The following is a 15,584-nucleotide window of genomic DNA, read 5'->3' as shown; positions in this document are numbered from 1 at the left end:
CATAGCTGTAAATGTTTTTACAGCCCCTTTTTTCAAACAGTGGTGTCTGTTTCCTCTGCTCTTGATCTAAACTGGCTTTGTGACTTGCTTGGACCAAAAAGAAGCAGCAGACCTGATTCCGTGTGGTTTTTAAGTCTCTGCTCAAAGAGGCCTTGGAGCTTTTACTTCACTCTCTTGGAACATGAGCCTTGAAAGAAGCATAAGCAGTCTCCTTGATGGCGAGGGGTCATCTGGAAAGAGCGAGAGACAATGTGATGATGGAGCTGCAGCTGTCCTGGACATACTAGCTGTGGCCCAAGAGACATGAGGCCATCAAAGACTGGCCAGCCTCACCGTCCAAAGAGAGCCCTGCCTCAAATGCCATCCTACAGAGCTATGAGCAAATAAGTGGTTAATCTCGTCAGCCATGACATTCTGGGGCATCATAGTGGACAGAATCTTAAAGATGCCCCCATAGCCCTAAAACTCTCATTCCTGAGTTATTTAATCAAATACCAACATAAGCACTGCTGTGAAGGTATTGTTCAACTCTAATTAAAGCCTCAAGCCAGTTGACCTGATTTCTGTGATCATGCTGACCGCAGAAAGGAGAGTCACAGAGATTCAGTGAATGAGAAGGATTTGATGTACCTTTGCTGACTTAAATGAACACGGGCGGCCTCTAAAAGGTAAGAGCAGCACTAGCTGATGGCCAGCAAGAGAACTGGGACTTCAGTCCTACAACCACAAGAAACTGCATTTCGGCAGCAGCCTAAGACAGTTGGAAGCAGGTTCTTTTCCCAGAACCTCTCCATCAAAGCATAGTCCCACCAGCACCATGATTACCATCTCTTGAGATCCCGAGCCAAGAACTTATTAGTCTAAGCAGCCCACATTTCTGACCTACAGAACTGTCAGCTAAGTCTCTGAGTGTGTGATAAAAGTGCTATGCAGCAATATAAAACTAATAAGACAGTTCATTTCATAGCAGTTAGCTGACCAATACACACACTGATTTTTACAATACATAGGAAAGATATAACATAGAGCAAGGGATTTCAGCTCTAGCTGCACTTCAGAATCTAGTAGAGAGCACTTAAAAACTATGAATGCCTGGGTCTATCCTAGAAATACTGATGTAATTGATTTAATTGTTCTGGATGTGGTCCAAGCATTGATAGTTTTAAAAGTTCCCCAGGTGATTCTAATATCTAGCCAGGATTGAAAACAACTATAAGTATAAAACAAATGATATGTAAGTAGACATATGAGAGACAGGGAGATTTCTACCCCATTGTGAGATGCGCCCATTGTGAGATGAGCACCATAAACATGCTGGGACTCTATCAGTTGGAGTACTTTTAGCCAGAAGACACACACATCTGGTCGACCATGGTACAAGAACCGTAATGTCTTCTTTAATAGGCAGCTCACCTAAAGGCACTCGGATCTGGCTGAAAAGCCCATGAGAGTATTTCAGGCATGGAAAGCCAAGACACTCTGGCAAAAAGATCTCTGTGAGTGAGATCCCAGTGGAAAGAACAGGTCTTCAAAGAAGGAGGTGCCTTTCTCTGAAGGGAGGAGAGAACCTCCACTTTGACTATGACCGTGTCTAAACAAGATAAGAGTCGGAGAACTCAAGGGGCTTCCATAGCCTTGGAAACTCATAACTGGTGCATAGGGAGATTACTGATGCCATAAACAGGAGTGTCAATTGGTAAAGTCAACAACAGGAGTCACTGTGCACTTACTCCTCATGTAGGATCTCTGTCCTTAACGTGCTGTACACTGAGGCTTAATGCTATAACGAGTACTCAAACAGTATATTTCACTTTGTGTTTCTATGGGGGTGCAAACGACTGAAATCTTTACTTAATGTACACTAAACTGATCTTCTGTAAAAAAAAAAAAAAAAAAAGAAAGAAATTATCAATTCCCAACTTGACTCTCACTGGGATTAAACATGACAATAGGTCTGATCTGATTTCATCATCATTTAAAAAAAATCATCTATTATTTTTCACTTTATGTTTCTGTGTGGGAGCAAACTGTTGAAATACTTACTTAAGGTATACTAAGCTGATCTTCTGTATATTAAGATAATCGAAAATGAATCTTGATGTGAATGGAAGGGGAGAGGGAGTGGGAAAGGGGAGGGTTGTGGGTGGGAGGGACGGTATGGGGGGGGAAGCCATTGTAACACATGAGTCGTACTTTGGAAATTTATATTCATTAAATAAAAGATTAAAAAAAAAATAGGCAGCTCAGACATGGGGTCTTCAAAGTGGGTTAGTTCAGCAGCTTAACAGAGCATAAGGGATTTGAGGGCTTTTCATCCCTTTCCTTCACGATCCCTTTCCTTCCATCCCTGGAATAGACTAATTTAAAACCAGGACACCTTGTCCAGTCCCATGATGAGTAGACTTTTTTTCAACAATGGGATACTTCTTTTTATAGTGGCTCTTTCATATCACAGTTTCATTATCAGAGAGTAAGATCTTCCTATTAAATTGTCTTGGTTATTGACACTGCTGGTGAAGTTAGAGCAGTGGGGACGTGGGAACAAAAACATAACCCATAGCTCCTCCCTTAAAGGCCAGTTCCATCTTGGCTGACTGTACTGATGAAGATGATCTCCAGACATCTTTAAATCTCTTTAAGGTAATTCACTGCTGCAAGGCAAGGATGCACAGTCACTTCTTCCAAGGGAGGACTTGTTAGATTACAAAAGTGCATTTTTTAAGAAGTGGGAGGAGGGGAGGAACCCCAGGGATGCTGGCAGAGGGGTGTGGTTTTCCTGACATCCATAACCGGCACCTGTCAACAGAGCTAAGGATTCTGCTCTGCTAATCATTTTGCATTTGCATAAGTTGTCATTACCATAATCATCTCATTGTCCCCAAAGCTACCTGCTGTTTATCTGCTGCCTTGCTTTCTGTTATTCTTGAATCCCAGGAAGAGAAGACAAAGGAGAAAATGGGGCTTCACAGCTGTCCCAGTCCTTGGCTTTTGAGACAGGGAGAAGGTGAGGCTGACAAGACTTCTCCAGTGTTCATCCCAGCAGGACTCTTCCCCTCACTCTAGGCCCGCCCAGGCCACCCTGTCTGGGTTGTAATTCTCTCCTGGGGAAGGCCCTGCTCTGTGTTTAGGTATTTTCACAATTTCCATCGTTATGTTTTTGAACTTTTTATCTCTTTATTTTATTTCTTTTAAAGAAAGGGCAGGGGGAGGAAGGAAAGAGGGAGAGAGAGAGAAAGAGAGAAAGAGAGAAAGAGAGAAAGAGAAAGAGAGAGAGAGAGAGAGAGAGAGAGAGAGAATATGAATGAATCCACTGGCTCATTCCCCAAATGCCTGAAACAGCAGGGCAGGGCTAGGGGCCTAGAACTGCATCTGAGTAGCCCGAAGGGGTGGCAGGGAGACATCACCTGCTACTTCTCATGGGTGTGCATTAGCAGGAAACTGGGATGAGAAACAGAGCTAGGTCTCAAACCCAGGCACTTTGATACGGGATGTGGTTGTTTCAAGTAGCTGTTTCCATTGCTTTTCTTCTTTTTAAAAAAGTTACTTATTTGAAAGGCAGAGTAACAGAGACAGACAAATAGATCTTCCATCTGCTAGCTCATTGCCCAAAAGCCTGCAACAGCTGTGTCCGGGTCAGGCCGAATTCAGGAGCCAGGAACTCTATCCAGGTCTCCCAAATGACCGACAGGAACCCAGGCACTTGACTCATCATCTGCTGACTTCCAGGTGCATTAACAGGGAACTGGATTGAAAGTACTGCGTAGGTGGGACTCGAACCAGGCCCTCTGATATGATATGAGATGTTGGCACCCCAAGTAGCAGCTTATCTGCTGTACCACAAAATCCGCCACTCAAGTGGCTTCGGAAATGCTGTGCCAAATGCCTGCTTTGACAGTTGCTGTATTTCATGAATTTGGTCCCAGCATCTCCAGCTGTAAAAGCAGCACCTGTTGAGACACCTTAGAAAGCAAAGGACATCATCAAGATTGATGGTACTCACTGGCATCCCGCTTGTAAAGCAAACCTTTTGGGAATTTGTTTTGGGTGAATAGATACTTCATTGTTTCTTTAAACCAAATAAGTGAGCAGTCAGAAGTGTATCAGGGTTTTTTCTTTTTTTAAAAAACAGAATTTAAAATTTTAAAGACAGAATTAAAAAACTATAGAGGGCCTGGCACTGTGGTGCAGCAGGTAAAAGCCCTGTCCTGAAGCACTGGCATCCTATATGGGTGCTAGGATGGAAGACCTATCTCTTTCTCTCTCTCTCTCTCTCTGTGCTCTCTATAGCTCTTTCAAATAAATAAATCTTTAAAAAATAAATTTTTAGAGACTTTTCAAAAACATGTTTGAATAAAGCATGTTTCAAAATGCTTTAATGATTATAACAGATTTTTAATATTTTTGCATATTTCTTTCTAAATTCCCATGTGTGCATATACTTAAAATAATTTGAATTCTATTACATTTTTCAGATTTAGTATTTGACTACTTTCATTCACTTGTAATAAATATTTATGTAAACTAAACACCTATCATGAATTTAACCATACCCACCTCTGTGAAGGTAGATTCCACAGGAATTGGAAGTAATGTTAGTAAGTCATGGAAATGGCATGAAGTTATTCAAGGGTCACATTTAAGTTGGGCAGCATTAAAAGGCTATCATTAAGTCAGACTGGATCTTAAATTTTCATCTCAACTTTGGAAATCACCCCACATATTGATCAACAAAAATTCAGATGGTCTGGGCCAGTGAACAGCCATGTCTTTCAACTAGAGATGTCATTGAACTTGGTAGCTTATGTCATACACCAAAGACTCACTGACATTTAAGGTTTTCCAGTTTTCAAAAGTAATTCATGGATTCCATTTCCTTTTTAAACTTTCCAAAGCTACGCTTCAAGTGTATGAGAAGTTCCTTTAATAATGGATAAAGACAGGCCGGCACCGCGGCTCTCTAGGCTAATCCTCCGCCTTGTGGCACCGGCACACCGGGTTCTAGTCCCAGTCGGGGTGCCGGATTCTGTCCCGGTTGCCCCTCTTCCAGGCCAGCTCTCTGCTGTGGCCCAGGAGTGCAGTGGAGGATGGCCCAAGTGCTTGGGCCCTGCATCTGCATGGGAGACCAGGGGGAAGCACCTGGCTCCTGGCTTCAGATCAGTGTAGCTCCAGCTGTAGCAGCCATTGGGAGGTGAACCAACGGAAGGAAGACCTTTAAATATATTAAAAAAAAATGGGTAAAGAATGCTACAGTCCTCTTACTGGGGACCTGATTTGTAGATGCTGAGAAGGGCTATCGGCTTTTGCAGTTCTCCTTAGCATTAACAGAGACAAATGTCTGCCCAGCTTCTGCCAACTGACTTAAGGTGAAACTCTGGGGCAATCATTCACATTGTTGCTGCCTATTTTGTGCCTACTCCATGCTTCACAGAAGACTGGTAGGTTCAAATGACCAGAAAAGTTTCTCCTTGAGATACAGTCTAGCTCCCCAAACCATACCGTGCAGTAAAGAAATCACAACAAGTTTAATTCCCAATATGCGTGTCTCAGCTCAATATGAAGAAATTACACAATAAGAAATAAAAAATTCTCCCCGGAGACTCTGACAATCCACAGAAGAAATTGAAGGCGGCACAGAAACTTAGATGGGTAAAATTGGAAACATTAGTTTAGTTACTTGCAACATTTCTGAAACCCCCTTTGGTTGCTGTCAGTCTTTTTTTTTTTTTTTTTTTAAGATTTGTGTATTTATTTTGAAAGTCAGAATTAGAGAGAGGGAGAAGGAGAGACAGAGAGAGATTGAGAGATGGCTGCAACCCCAGCACTGGACCAGGTAAAAGCAGAAGCTTCATTTGCATCTCCCATGTGGGTGGCAGAGGCCCAAACACCCAAACACTTGGGTCATCCTCCACTGCTTTCCCATTAGCAGGGAGCTGGGTTGGAAGTGGAGCAGATGGAACATGACCCAGCATATGGAATGCTGGCGTTGCAGGTGGTGGCTTCACCTGCTCCATCACAATGCCAGTCCCTGCTTTCAGTCTTTATCACATTAACTCAGCCCATGGATTCTTTTTATGAATAATTGATTTGGCATGTTCATTATGATGGCCCAGGAGGTGACTGGTTTCATTGAATGTTTCATTTTTCATTGGAGGTCTGCACATATCCCTAAGTTATGTAAATTATGGTACCTCTTTTGTTTCTTTCATTGTATATGAAGTGCTAGATTGAGGCCATTCTTTCTGATTGAACACTGATATTCCCTTTTCAACACTTCACAAAGAGTAGTTTGTACACAGGGCATGGCATGAGTGTGGAAATAATCCCTGATCTGTGAGTCAGCTGTCATATGTATTTTCAAAGTTTTCGTAGTCTCACTGACCTTAATTTCTGTACTCTGAAAATGGGAATGACAAGTCTTGAACCTTTTCACAAAAAGCAGGTTGGTGGCTAACTGAATAGGGCTCAAAAGCACCCCAGAAATCTAGGAGAAGCTTGCCCTCACCAGCCAAGTGTGATGGTCTCTCCTAGTGGCCAATGTGCTTACTGTCATTTCCAAGTAACAAAACAAACCTCAAACTGGATCTGTGGTTGATCACATGATCACTTGTAAGCAAACTCTCTGTGAGGCACAATGTAGATAGACCGAATGCACAAGGCACACCTCAATTTTTTTTAAAGATTTATTTATTTATTTATTTATTTGAAAGAATCAGGGTGAGAGAGAGAGAGAGAGAGAGAGAGAGAGAGAGATCTTCCATCTGCTGGTTCACTCCCCAGATGGCTGCAATGGCTGGGGATGGGCCAGGCTGAAGCCAGTAGCCAGGAGCTTCATTTGGACCTCCCACACAGGTTGATAGGGGCCTAAGCACTTGGGCTATCTTCCAACACTTTCCTAGACCAGGGAACTGGATTGGACTAAGTGGAACAGCCAGGGCTCAAACTGGCGCCTATATAGGATGCCAGTGTCGCAGGCAGCAGCTTTACCTGCTACACCACAGTGCTGGCCATTGCATCCCTCATCTTTTAATCAGTAAAAAATCCCCTGGAATTGCTGTATTTGGAACAAAAGCCTGACCTCTGAGAGCTGTGCCAGTTGCAGTGGTTCCTTCTAGATTGGCACTGTCCAATATGGTTAAGTACCTTAGGGGCACTAGCCCTATTTTTAATTAATTTATTTTTAGATTTATTTGAAAAGCAGAATGATGGAGAAACAGGAAGAGAGAGAGAGAGAGATTGGGAAAGAGAAAGAGAGAGTGAAAGAGTCGATCATCCATCTGCTTGTTTGCTTGTTCACTCCTCAAATGACCACACTGGCCAGGGCTGGGCCAGGCTGAAGGGTCTTCCATGTGGGTGGCAAGGACCCGAGTATTTGAGCTATCTTTGCTTTTCCAGGTACACTAGCAAGGAGTTGGATCTGAAGCAAAGCAAATTGGAATCAAACCTTTGCTCTGATATGGAATGCAGTGTCACAGTGGTAGCTTAACCCTCCGCAGCATGATGGCAGCCCCACTATCCATATTTCAAGTGCTCAGAAGCCATACATGCTAGACTACCTGCAGCCCAGAAATAGAGTATTTCCGCCAGACAGAGCTGCCTGGAACCAGCAAACCTTCCCCCTGTCCATTCTTCTAACTGGCCTGCAGCCAAACTTTACAATAGCATCAGGAAAATCTATCTCACACAAATACGGAGCACTTAAAAGTAATAGCACATATGCAATGAATACTGTATTTATACTTTTACCCAAACCCAGAAGAAGAGTCTAAGAAATGCTGAAGTGCATGTTACAAAGAGATTTGTCAACCAGTAGTCAATACCTAATTTTAAAAAGAATTATGGGACAGGGGCTAGAAATATGCTCTTTCGCTTTACATGTGAATTCCAGTTGATTCATGGTCTGAATGCCTACGACATTGCCTTCTCCCCGTTCCCCCAAGAATTAAAGATTGATTTTATTATAGGCTCATTCTTCTTTGTTTACAGCATCCCATCTATTTGATAGGGAATGCAACAGTGGCAGAGATTTAAGTGTTTAACATGTTATATATGCAAAAAGGGTAAACATCAAATATAGATCCAAGCTAAATGGCTTAAAGTGCATTGTTTATCATGCCTTACTTTATTGCTAATCTCACATCTTATAGAGAGAGCAGGCCTCACACATCCATAAACAGCCTACAAACCAAGCTATTGAATGAATAATATTTAAGCATAGCATTCATAAAATAAAGAATAGCATTAGAGTTGAAGAGACCATAGAACTGTCAGAGAAAGAGATGTCAAACCATCTCTTCAAAAATTAGAAAACTGAAGTTGAGAAGGGGGGTGCCCCCAAGTCACCTAATGTGTGACAGAGTCGGGATTAAAATCCACTCCCTGTACCTGGACCCAGGGATGTTTTGGATACTGATACTCTGTTCTTTGCCCTCACCTTCTAAGGAGGCCAAGGGAGAGAAGTGGGGGAGGGAAAGAGAGACAGCTGGCCTCTCTCAGAAGCCAGAAAGTGAACCCTCCTGATGCCAGGCCAGCACCTGCCGGACAAAGTGCTTCTTCTCCTTAGCCTATCTCAGCATTTCAGGTATCTCATCTTGAGTCAAAGTTACCACTTCCCAGAGTCACTTTCATGCCCAGTCAATGGGATTTCTGGAACCAGGTGCACCAGTGACCTGTCCTGGTTAATTATTTGGTGTCTTTATTCTCTGGCTTAATAATGTGTTCCTTATTAAAATAATTTCAAGTTTCTTTGCCCTATTTCTTTCAGATGCAATCTGAGCATTTATCCTGCGGATTCACAGGTGTCATTTTAGCAGACTGTAAATTCCCTAAAAAGGAAAGTAAAATTCACCTTTCAGTACATGGCAGTCATTAAATTAACAAAGATGCCCATGATGGAAAAGGACTAAGAACTTCAATAAAGGGTGAAAAAAGACTTATGTTTTATAGGAAAAACAAGCCACTGACTTCAGAAAAACTGGCATACTGGCCACAGGTATAATAAGCACCAATTTAATGGAAACAGGCAATCTAAATGAAATACAGTACAATGCAAAAATGCCCAGGAAGAAACAAGGTTGACTATGTATTGCCCTTAATTATCTCTTCCTTCATCAATTTTTCTAAACTCAAAGAGTTACAAATTGACTTTTGCAGGTCGGTGAGATGGGAGACAGCTTCCACGCTCTCTTCTAGCACTGCAATGGAATACATGCTCACATGGACTTCCTTCAATGGTGGGGTAGGGTTTGGGACATCAAGGCTGCGGGTATCTACACAGCGATAGTGCTGGTAGCTGTGAAGAGGGGCAAAAAGATCTCCCATCAATCTTTTTCTCGCACAGATTCCTGCAATTCTCCCTTTCTCTACTAGAGTTTGTCATCATAGGAATGAACAAGGTCCCCCATATTACTGAACTGGCATCAAAATGCAGCACCCCTAATAAGACAACATCATGAAAAGAAAGTAAGACCCAAGACAGTAATGTGGTGACTTTTGCTCTTCTGCAAAGATGCTGCTGAAGCTGCTTGAGAAAACAGTCACACAGCAGGTGCAGACGGGCTCTGGACAGGAGTAGCTGCTAGAACCCAGAGGGCAGGGAAGGCTGCAACCATCTTTGTTGTCTTTGCAAGGGGATACCTTTGGTATCTACAAGAAGCAATAACAGCAGCCTCCCATCAATTACATGTTGAGAGAACCATGGAATGGCATGTTTACCTTCCTTTTCAGTATTTAGGGAGATATCTCCTGATAGAATCCAGTGAAAACAATGGAACTGAGAAATTCCATATACCCAAGAGCAAAAAATGCTCACAAGAACCCTGTTTGCCAGTTAGAACAGTGAACTTAAATTACATTCAACATTTCATGTGAGAATACAAATCATGAATTTTAAAAATGTCTGTTGAGCTAGGTAAGCGGACAATGTGAGGCACTAGAATGTTTGCCTGAAGCATTTGACTGTAGATCAAGTACAACAGTCCATCTGGTTTCCTGGACAGTTTTCTCTCTTCTTCCAGGGGCTCTGACCTTTAGCAACAGCCTTCTAAGGAGGGAACGGCAAGGCAACTGTGACCAGGCAGAGAATACCCCAGAAAACAATATTTGGTAGATTCTGAAAAAACTTATTGGTGGTTGACTCACTTAAAAACATTTTATGATATGATACATCAATAACCTCTTCATTCTCAAGAGGCAAGATATCATGAGTTGTATATTTTATTTTGACTTTACATGCGGTGTTAAAAACCCCAAGTACATATTATTTACACATCCACAATACAAGTTTACAAGATATCTATACATGTTAAAGTACTCTATAAAACAGTATAGAGTCACTTCACTTTAGGGTTACTTTTTATGCCGTACCATTAAAAAAGATACAATCTGTGTTTTACCTTTGCACAAATGGATAAAGCATTTAAAAATTAAATTAACAGGATAGAGACTAGATTTAATGTTAGAAAACTCAACATAAATACTGATAGAACTCACATTACAAACTACAAGGCAGCACAATGTTACAAAATGTTATCGGGGTCACACAGAGTTACTGTTCTGTTTTATACACGCTGGGATTAATATTGGTAAGATAAATTCAAACACGTTTGTCATTGGCGGACTGAGTAGAGTTTACCATTGGTTGGTTTAATTTATTATTAATCTGTAATATTTTAGTTGCAAAGCTGAAGTGTTTCAAGAATGAAAGTTTTAGCTTTTGAACTTCCAGAGATCACAGGAAAATCATGTTCTTTATAAAACAATGTTCTCAAAGGAAAAGAATAACTGTTATCAGTATTCTACATTCTGTATAAAAATGATCTGGTCTTCGGCCACCCGTCCTCCCCCAACTACTGTATACCAACAGCGTTAGCACAAGACATCAGCTGAACTTAACTTGTCTGAGCATTCCTTTGCCTTGGTGCTTTGTAGATTAGGTTCAATCAACAATTGTGTGGTGTGCAGCATATTAATTGAAATAGTCAGCGGGGTTGCACATCATCAACTGTAAGTGTTCTCTGCCAAACTCCCTGCAAATGACTCTGGTTTCCTCAGGTGTCATTCCCCAGGAAACCTCATTTGACTTCACATTCTCCCTGTGTCATCCTTAGGAAAGCGGAAGTGGAATGTTGATCATGGCAAAAGATGTAATGCTGCTATTCGAGTGGACTATTTAACAATTAATTGTTCTAGATTGTTTCTGGATTTTTTTTTAAAAAGTCTTTCAGGTGCTGGTTGAAAAACATTTACAACTGGCACTCAGTAAATGATGTGCTATATTGAAAACACGTGACATATTTTAGTACTTCTATCATTCTCATGAATAAGGCACAAAATGCACAGATTCGGGTAAACTCACACGTGGTATTTACAGTATATTGTCATTACCTGCATGACTTAGGGCAAAATTCTCACAAAACACAACATAGACAATATGATTGCACCACTGTTAGGTTTTCACAGGCCATTTCTGTTAAGCCAATTACAATTCTTTTCATATGTCTTTCTTTTGTCTTCTTCTTTATTTTTTTTTTAACGTGGTGGGTAGGAGGAGTTAGAAGAGGAGAAATTTTGCTACATGGGGAAAAAAATAAACACAATCAAATTAAACACTATTAGTGTCCAAGGTTATATGATGGGACTCAGGTTTTGATTCACAGTGGACAGGTAAATTTTACTACTGAATACTTGTGGATATTCAACGATAGTTCTTAATATCTCTATCTCCTTAAGCTGGCAAGACGGGAATAGAAGTTTTCAAGAATAGCAGCACAAAATTACTTAGAACTCTTACATTCTGGCATTGGGTACCACATAGGTGGAGTTGATCATTTTGATGGTCAAAGGAGCCTTGATTTTACTCTTTTCTCAAAGCTGAACACAATAGACAGCTGAGGGAAGAAGTGACTGTGTCTTGTTCAGTCATGCTCAATGTAAACAACTCCATAGCACAAAAAAAGATGTAATGGGCACCTAGACAAATTCTAGTGGGTACAGAACACATGCACACACACGCGCATATACACACACGCATGTACACACACATTCACACACACAACACTGTCGTGGCATGGGAAAAAAAAATGCCACACATTAAAAAAAATGCTACAGTTTGGGTCAAAGACTGAATTTTTAGCAATCTGCATGGAAATCTACAAGTTCATTTCTTTGAGACATTACCATCTTTTTTTTTTTTTTGACATTTGTGCAAGAGGCAAGGTGAATGCATACATATTAAAATGTTCACATTTAATGGGAAGACCACACATAATGGCAGTCTAAATTGAACCCATTTTCAAGTATTTGTTCACAGATTCTTCTGAGTACTGAATCAGCTCTTTATACCAGTAAGGTAGCCCCAGGAGCTACACATCTCTTTAGCTTCAAACGAAAGAAATGGAATGACCAGCACCTTCCTTGGTTTTCAGGCAAGGACGTAGAAGCCTTGCTCCAGTAGCTACATGTGGCAAGTTCTGATGCTGCCAAAGTGAGGAAGAGTCTCTTTGGCCACTTGGTTCTCCTAAAATACAAGAGAGTCTCTTGTCTCAGCGGTACCCTTACGACATCATGCTCTCAACAACATGGACAGGATAAAGCCACACAGAAAGAGCACACTTGAGGCCTAGTAAGTGTATTTGTTCAGTGGTCTGACAGGTGTGGTCTGAGGAACAAAGGCAGGCTTTGGTGGCACATCAGGTTTTAAGGACGGTGTCCTCTTTAGTCCCGTCCTGGGAAGGGTGCCAGTACTGGTGTAGCTGCTCTGTCTGGAGAGCGAGGGCTGCAGATGAACGCTCACTGGTGTCCCCTGAATGTAGTCCACCTTCGCCCCTGTGGGGGTGGCCATATACCCTCCACGGTTCACACTAGGCTGTCTAGATAACAAGACGCCATTTGGTGAGGTTAAGTTTTTAGGCATTGCAGATATAGAGTGCCTCTGGGAGGAGTTTTTGTGATAACCTCTTTGTCTTTCCAGAGAAGTCATTGGGACTCCAGGAGTGGTGGGGACATCCACTCGCTTGGTGGGGCTGTTTCTGGGGAGGGTGGAAGGAGGGGAGTAGAGTGACGCCTCCCGGTTAGGCACCTTAGGTGGGACCTCGGACATGGGTCCCACGGGATCCAGCATTAGGGTCTGGTGGGCCATTTGGATGTCTCCCATGATGGCTTTGGGGTTACTATTTGGGTCATTTAGATGCTTCAGGAGATCATTGAGAGTATTTCTGGAGTCCACAGAACGCCGGTGATCTCGCTTACTGGATGACTTTGTAAGAGGGTGATCCACGTGCTGAAGCTTCTTTTCTGCTTTGTGAGCATTGGAGTTTGAGAAAGACGTGTTGTAGTCATGCGTCGCATTCGGAAGAACGATGGCACTGGGAATATGCCCGTGACTTAACGGCGAGTGGGGTGGAGGACTAGAAGGAAAAAACTGGGGCGTTTCTTTCCTTGAAGCTCCATGGCTGTGGGCCTTGTCTGAGTGGCTCTTCATGGCCTGCAAGGTCTTCTGGTGCAGCACCGGTGTAGACTCAGGTGTGGGCAGAGCAGCCAACTCGGGGGGTTGGCCGCGATGGTCCATCACCATGGATTTGGTATCTCCACTGGGTGGCAGCTCTTTCCGGCTGGTTAGCAGGTTACTATAAAGTTTAGGAGAATCAATATTCTGTTGATATTCCTTGACTGGGCTGTCAAAAAGACCATTCAGTTTGGCAAAACTTCCACTGGAGTCGGTGCATGACTGGGCAGATTCTGCATCTTTATGGATCTTCCTGTTTTTCCGAACGAACATGTCGCGGTAGCAGTATACTGCCACTCCTGCAATAAACGCACCCAAAACAAAAGCGGCAAAGACACAAGTGATGAGGACATTCATGTGGACCATCTGGTTGGACTCTCCAGACTGGACTTCCCAGCGCACACCTGCAACAGACACACAGGAAAGGTCTGAATGAAGTGCTTTTTAAAAACAGAACGTAACAGCAAGTGACTTCCACTGAGCCATCACTGCCTTCCCACATGCTCCACATGCTTATTAGCTTGTGGGGTCAGGCAGACCCCAATATTTCAAACATACATTTTTTCATTCATCACAATAGGATCTCCAGAGACATAGGATGATTGCTGCAAAGCCAGGATAACTCTAATCTCCTACTTTTATTTTTCTATCCTTTTCTTTCCAATCCCTCATTAATAGTTGTTAAGCAATGTTAGAAATTTTAAGAGTTTCTACCTAAAATACAGAGTTAGAGAGTGTGAATCTTCTAAACATCAGATTTTAAGTTCACGAAATGCTTTGTCTGTTTTTCTTCTAATTCATAAATCAAGTTAAAGGGCAGCTACTGAGACTGTGGGAATACATAAGTTAGCATAAATATATAACACTAAAATAATTATGTTAATACAGTTATACTAACTAGGATAAAAAACAGAAAGCATCTGTTGGGTCAATTTTAGCTACAAATATAGACTTTACTGTTTGCTTTAAATTTTTTCTCACTTCCACCTTTGGGTGAAACAACCTTGAATTACCTGTTATGCAAGAACTCCAAACACTGTGAGAAAATATATACTACATACAAGTTAAATAATGTCATTAAACTATCTGGAGATACTTGAGATATATTTAAATTAGACCTAGAAGGAGAAGAGGTAATTAACTTGTAATTATTGGAAATTTCAGTGCAACCACAGACATCTAACAGCCAATCCAAGAAATGTTAGTTTGAGAGGTATCCAAGTCTGTTACATGCTATAAATGCAGCTATCCCAGAGTAAGGTTAAGTCAGAGTGATTTGGAAGATTCTGTAGCTTTAGGTTAGTGCTAAAGGCTTTGAAATTAGTTGCTTTAAATCAATGTTCAGTGTTACGGAATTCAGTGGCATTGTGAAAGGCCAAGAAAAAAAGGTAGGGTTGGTGAAACTGAAAGAAATGGTATTACTAAAGAAAACAAAGTAGAAAGAAGAATGATTACAAAATTGGTTACAATGAAAACATATAAAACCAAAATCAACAGACGTAAATCATAAATGACAAGGCACTGCCATAAAAACTGATTGGAAACCTGATACCCTATTTTAGTAAGCACTAAAGAATAGATTTTTTTTTCCCCCCAGAGTAATAGATCTAATAAGCTAACTCAACAGGCAGCTATTTGATAACTGCTTCTATTATGGGCTGAAAATGATAGTTATGGACAAGCACTCTGTTAGGTTTGATTGCTTGTGGCATTCAAGCAACTTGTCACATATCCTTTTCATACTGGATTTCGAATTGAAGCTAAACAAGAAGCTGGGAAAGGTTCCTAGACAAAACATCTGACATCAGGATATGTGCAATTAATGAGTTCTTTTTTTTTTTTTTTTTTTTGGTTTTAATCTTGCAAGGGTGACCCTGCAAATTCTCTGATCTCCAGAAGGCATTCAGCTTTTTAGACAGAAATCAACACAGATTAGATTGTCTGAGTGGCTGTTTCACCAACCCTGCCTTTAACAGCTTTCCACCTCTTTCATCTTTGAAGGACAGCACTCAGACATAACCACAAGAAAACCCAAGTGGCTGTGACCGGTGGCGGCGGAGGGACAGCTCCAAGCAGGTTCGCC

General features: G+C 41.6%; 1 protein-coding gene and 1 long non-coding RNA gene across 27 annotated transcripts in view; one reads left to right on the top strand and one right to left on the bottom strand.

Moving 5' to 3' along the window:
* The first annotated feature begins 2,248 nt into the window (after window positions 1-2,248).
* On the top strand, window positions 2,249-8,970 carry LOC127483782 (uncharacterized). Its single transcript, XR_007910431.2, has 3 exons — window positions 2,249-2,640; window positions 2,935-3,004; window positions 8,762-8,970. It is a non-coding gene; the product is annotated as an uncharacterized lncRNA (long non-coding RNA).
* Window positions 8,971-10,196: 1,226 nt separating this feature from the next.
* The window catches only part of SEMA6D (semaphorin 6D), a 666,912-nt gene continuing 661,524 nt past the window's right edge, over window positions 10,197-15,584 (bottom strand). For all 26 annotated transcript variants that reach the window (XM_051822408.2, XM_051822409.2, XM_051822410.2 and 23 more), the window contains one exon: window positions 10,197-13,905. In XM_051822408.2, coding sequence (XP_051678368.1) covers window positions 12,617-13,905 — 1,289 coding nt within the window. In that variant the 3' untranslated portion in view covers window positions 10,197-12,616. The remainder of the gene's footprint in view (window positions 13,906-15,584) is intronic.

The sequence above is a fragment of the Oryctolagus cuniculus genome, chromosome 12, assembly GCF_964237555.1.
Source record: "Oryctolagus cuniculus chromosome 12, mOryCun1.1, whole genome shotgun sequence".
Lineage (NCBI taxonomy): Eukaryota > Metazoa > Chordata > Mammalia > Lagomorpha > Leporidae > Oryctolagus > Oryctolagus cuniculus.
This window is presented reverse-complemented; position numbering and strand designations above follow the sequence as displayed.